The following is a 5,000-nucleotide window of genomic DNA, read 5'->3' on the forward strand; positions in this document are numbered from 1 at the left end:
AACAGCAAGCTCACACACCTGCTGCAGGACGCCATCGGTAGCACACACACACACACACACACACACACACACACACACACACACACAGCAGAGAGGGAGAGGAGACTGCGATGCAGGAAGGCAGAAAGAAGGGAGAGGAGAGAGACAGAGTGAAGGATGTGCCAGTGTTGCAGGGGGGTTTGTGGCTGAATGTTTGATTTGAATGTAAATGGGATCATACTATTATTTATTCAGTTATTTATTCAACTCATACATATATATGACTGTATCTGCATATATTTGGTCATTTGCAATTCACTATGAAAGCAGAGAAGAGCTCATTGGCCGGAATAAATTTGATGATTTCGTCAACCAGGGACTTGACCAGAGCAAACACACACACACTAAACACACACACACTAAACACACACACTAAACACACACACACCTCTCATGATATATATCAGCAGCTTGATCAGTAAATTGAAAGTTCCTCACCTCAGTTTATCGTGGCGTCTCTACTCTCCCTCCACCAGGTGGCGATGCCAAGTTGCTGGTCATGCTGTGCGTCTCTCCCACGCGGCGCTTTGTGACGGAGTCTCTTCAGTCGCTGGGCTTCGGCGCCAGAGCGCGCCAGGTCCAGAAGGACCGCCCTCCTCACCGGAAGAACACGGCCCTGAGAGTGAAGTGACGGAGGGAAAGACAATGGAGATATGAAAGAGGGATGGAGAGGAAGGAAAGAGGAGTGCAGAGAGAGAAGCTAAGAGGAGGAGGAAGAGGAGAGATGGGGAGAAGGAGAGAAGAGAGAGATGGAGGGAGAGAGGAAAGAGGAGTGCAGAGAGAGAAGCTAAGAGGAGGAGGAAGAGGAGAGATGGGGAGAAGGAGAGAAGAGAGAGATGGAGGGAGAGGTCCCTTCGACTGACAGAATGAAGGATTTTCCAGTATTACAGGGGAATCTGTGGCTGAAGGTTTGATGAATGTAAATAGGATTATATAGGCTACTATTGCATATCATATATTTATGATTGTTAATAGATTTGGTTTTTGTTAACAACACAACTGGATAAACATATTAATGTGAGAATGAACAATAAATTCAGATTTGTCCCTGGGTCTAATTCAAGGGATTTTTTTTATTTATTATTAAAACAGTTTTTATTACTAGAACAATGGGTACTTTTTTGGGGGGTGGTTGTAAAACACATTTGCATTTGTTTGAAAACGCTAATTAAATCGACCATTGCAGAAATAGCCTTTACATGTTAATTCTTAGACATTCTTAAACTGAACTGTTTCTTTGCTGTCCATTATAATTTGTGATATTTGATGAGTCATAGAATGAAAATTATTATTCTTTTGCTTTTAAATAGCCTGCATCAGTGCTTACTAACAATGCCATGCCTTTCTAATAAACTAAGCACTTGAGTGTTTAGCATGCATTAATATGCATGCACATGTTTTTATTGTATTAAAAAACTTTAATTAATACATTATGAAGACCTTGACGTCATGGCCTTCTTTTAATTACTTATGAATCACTTATGATAGTCTGGACAGCCAATCAACAAGTGCCGTGTGTGTCACGCACAGTTAGAAGAGAGGTGAAGAACCTGCACCATGCACGCAGTGATGACAACACACACACACACACACACACCACACGCGCTGGGATCCCCTCTCTCCCTCGCTCGCCCACACACACACCACACGCGCTGGGATCCCCTCTCTCCCTCGCTCGCCCACACACACACCACACGCGCTGGGATCCCCTCTCTCCCTCGCTCGCCCACACACACACCACACGCGCTGGGATCCCCTCTCTCCCTCGCTCGCCCACACACACACCACACGCCCTGGGATCCCCTCTCTCCCTCGCTCGCCCACACACACACCACACGCGCTGGATCCCTCATCAACAACCAATCATATTGTCAGAAACGGCTAGTTTACCTAGATAATCGTATTCTTCTTATAATGTTCTTATAATTAAGGAAATTGTAGGCTATATTATGTTTCCGTTATTCTTTAGGTTTACAGACCTACGTTGTTTAAAAGAAAAAAGCTAATGTTATACAGCAACAAAAAAACAAGTTTGTAAATAAGTAAATAGTTTGTTTTTTAGATTGGCCATCATTATTACATGGCTGATGTAGGCTACTAGGGTTGCACTGTAGAAAACATGAGGAGAGAAAAAAGCTACTGTTATACAGCAAAAAATCAAATAAAAAATGTTTTTTAAAATGTAAATAGTTCGTTTGTATTTTCACCCCACCCCACCACCGCCATCTAGCTACTTCTAGCTACTTCTGGGACAGCCAATAGCTACTCCCCTCTTCTGGGACAGCCAATAGATACCTTCCTCTTCTGGGACAGCCAATAGATACCTTCCTCTTCTGGGACAGCCAATAGCTACTCCCGGAGTGAACCGATGAGCAGGTAGTCTAGTCTACTGAGGACATTTTTCGCCGGGGTGATAAGAAAGCGAGACGTTTGAGCTCAATGCATTTGCAGCAGCTGTGATTGTAACGTGATCAGTCTAACGTTTTCTCAACTCGTGTTTGTGTTCTCGCGAGGTTACTGAGCTTTGAGTCATTCTCCCGAGAAGACCTGAATACAAGATGTTGAAGGCTGCCGGGCAAGTTCTGTTCTCTACTGGGATGCAACACCCCAGATTCACAGCTGAGGAGATCAAGGTAGGTTACTGGCGCATACAAAGGAAGGGTCCCTCACACTGTTCTTGCTGGCAAAAAAACAACAACTTTATTGACTCTAATAGGCACGAAACAACAACAATGGTATTGTTGCATATTGTTCAGGGACATTGGCTGCACGAGGTACACCTTTTATTTGTCCAATTTCTTCTCACATTATTTTCTATGAATTTTAATTGTCATTTTTAGACCTTTTCTTTTAAATAGCTCTGACCAAACGCGTGGCCTAACATAAATGCAAATGTTCACTAAAGGGTGGCTTATACATGTAGGATTTGGGTTAGAGGATGATGATGATGATGATGATGATGATGCGCTACCCATGAATTGAATATAATATAAAGGGTGGTAGGTCATCTTGAAGAGGGCCACATTTTCAGAACACAGGCTGAGCAAAATCAGTCACCCATTTAGCTATCATCATCATCATCATCATCATCATTAGCTATCATCACTATCAATGTTTTACTGGCCCTTCAAGAAGTCCTAGACTAGGCTTAGGCCTATATGTCCCGATTAATGCTTTTTATTTAACCTAACCCTATTTTGTAGACGAGCCTAATGTATGAATTGGAACTATCACAAGGTCTTACCTTGACTCTTAAATAGATTCCAAACACCAAAAGAGGTAATGGGATACAACCCAGGTTTATATAACTACAGCAAGGACCTCAGTTTACAGCAAGGACCTCAGTTTACAGGAAGCACAGAAGAAGCCGGTGTTGAGGATCTTTGCGGTACCGCTCTCAACCCCGCTCTCAACCCCGGCTTTCGCTAGGGTAGAGTCTGCTAGGGTAGAGTCTGCTAGGGTAGAGTCTGCTAGGGTAGAGTCTGCTAGGGTAGAGTCTGCTAGGGTAGAGTCTGCTAGGGAAGAGTCTGCTAGGGTAGAGTCTGCTAGGGTAGAGTCTGCTAGTCTGCTAGGGTAGAGTCTGCTAGGGTAGAGTCTGCTAGGGTAGAGTCTGCTAGGGTAGAGTCTGCTAGGCTAGAGTCTGCTCTGCTAGGGTAGAGTCTGCTAGGGTAGAGTCTGCTAGGGTAGAGTCTGCTAGGGTAGAGTCTGCTAGGGTAGTCTGCTAGGGTAGAGTCTGCTAGGGTAGAGTCTGCTAGGGTAGAGTCTGCTAGGGTAGAGTCTGCTAGGGTAGAGTCTGCTAGGGTAGAGTCTGCTAGTCTGCTAGGGAAGAGTCTGCTAGGGTAGAGTCTGCTAGGGAAGAGTCTGCTAGGGTAGAGTCTGCTAGGGTAGAGTCTGCTAGGGTAGAGTCTGCTAGGGTAGAGTCTGCTAGGGTAGAGTCTGCTAGGGTAGAGTCTGCTAGTCTGCTAGGGTAGAGTCTGCTAGGGTAGAGTCTGCTAGGGTCGAGTCTGCTAGGGTCGAGTCTGCTAGGGTAGAGTCTGCTAGGGTCGAGTCTGCTAGGGTCGAGTCTGCTAGGGTCGAGTCTGCTAGGGTAGAGTCTGCTAGGGTAGAGTCTGCTAGGGTCGAGTCTGCTAGGGTCGAGTCTGCTAGGGTAGAGTCTGCTAGGGTAGAGTCTGCTAGGGTAGAGTCTGCTAGTCTGCTAGGGTAGAGTCTGCTAGGGTAGAGTCTGCTAGGGTAGAGTCTGCTAGGGTAGAGTCTGCTAGGGGAGAGTCTGCTAGGGGAGAGTCTGCTAGGGTAGAGTCTGCTAGGGTAGAGTCTGCTAGGGTAGAGTCTGCTAGGGTAGAGTCTGCTAGGGAAGAGTCTGCTAGTCTGCTAGGGTAGAGTCTGCTAGGGTAGAGTCTGCTAGGGTAGAGTCTGCTAGGGTCGAGTCTGCTAGGGTCGAGTCTGCTAGGGTAGAGTCTGCTAGGGTCGAGTCTGCTAGGGTCGAGTCTGCTAGGGTAGAGTCTGCTAGGGTAGAGTCTGCTAGGGTAGAGTCTGCTAGGGTCGAGTCTGCTAGGGTCGAGTCTGCTAGGGTAGAGTCTGCTAGGGTAGAGTCTGCTAGGGTAGAGTCTGCTAGTCTGCTAGGGTAGAGTCTGCTAGGGTAGAGTCTGCTAGGGTAGAGTCTGCTAGGGTAGAGTCTGCTAGGGTAGAGTCTGCTAGGGGAGAGTCTGCTAGGGGAGAGTCTGCTAGGGTAGAGTCTGCTAGGGTAGAGTCTGCTAGGGTAGAGTCTGCTAGGGTAGAGTCTGCTAGGGTAGAGTCTGCTAGGGAAGAGTCTGCTAGGGTAGAGTCTGCTAGGGTAGAGTCTGCTAGGGAAGAGTCTGCTCTGCTAGGGTAGAGTCTGCTAGGGTAGAGTCTGCTAGGGTAGAGTCTGCTCTGCTAGGGAAGAGTCTGCTCTGCTAGGGAAGAGTCTGCTAGGGTAGAGTCTG

General features: G+C 46.6%; 2 protein-coding genes across 2 annotated transcripts in view; both read left to right on the top strand.

Annotated features, from left to right (window-relative positions):
• Window positions 1–670, top strand: part of kif25 (kinesin family member 25) — a gene marked incomplete at both ends in the record, with an annotated part of 10,583 nt that extends 9,913 nt beyond the window's left edge. Inside the window, one exon of the mRNA XM_084453553.1 lies at window positions 516–670. Within this exon, the coding sequence (XP_084309679.1) occupies window positions 516–670 (155 nt within the window). The remainder of the gene's footprint in view (window positions 1–515) is intronic.
• Window positions 671–2,597: 1,927 nt separating this feature from the next.
• Window positions 2,598–5,000, top strand: part of hebp2 (heme binding protein 2) — a gene marked incomplete at both ends in the record, with an annotated part of 6,344 nt that continues 3,941 nt past the window's right edge. The window contains one exon of the mRNA XM_084453554.1: window positions 2,598–2,672. Coding sequence (XP_084309680.1) covers window positions 2,598–2,672 — 75 coding nt within the window. The remainder of the gene's footprint in view (window positions 2,673–5,000) is intronic.

This window comes from Borostomias antarcticus, assembly GCF_949987555.1.
Source record: "Borostomias antarcticus genome assembly, chromosome: 19".
In the NCBI taxonomy this organism is placed as follows: Eukaryota; Metazoa; Chordata; class Actinopteri; order Stomiiformes; family Stomiidae; genus Borostomias; species Borostomias antarcticus.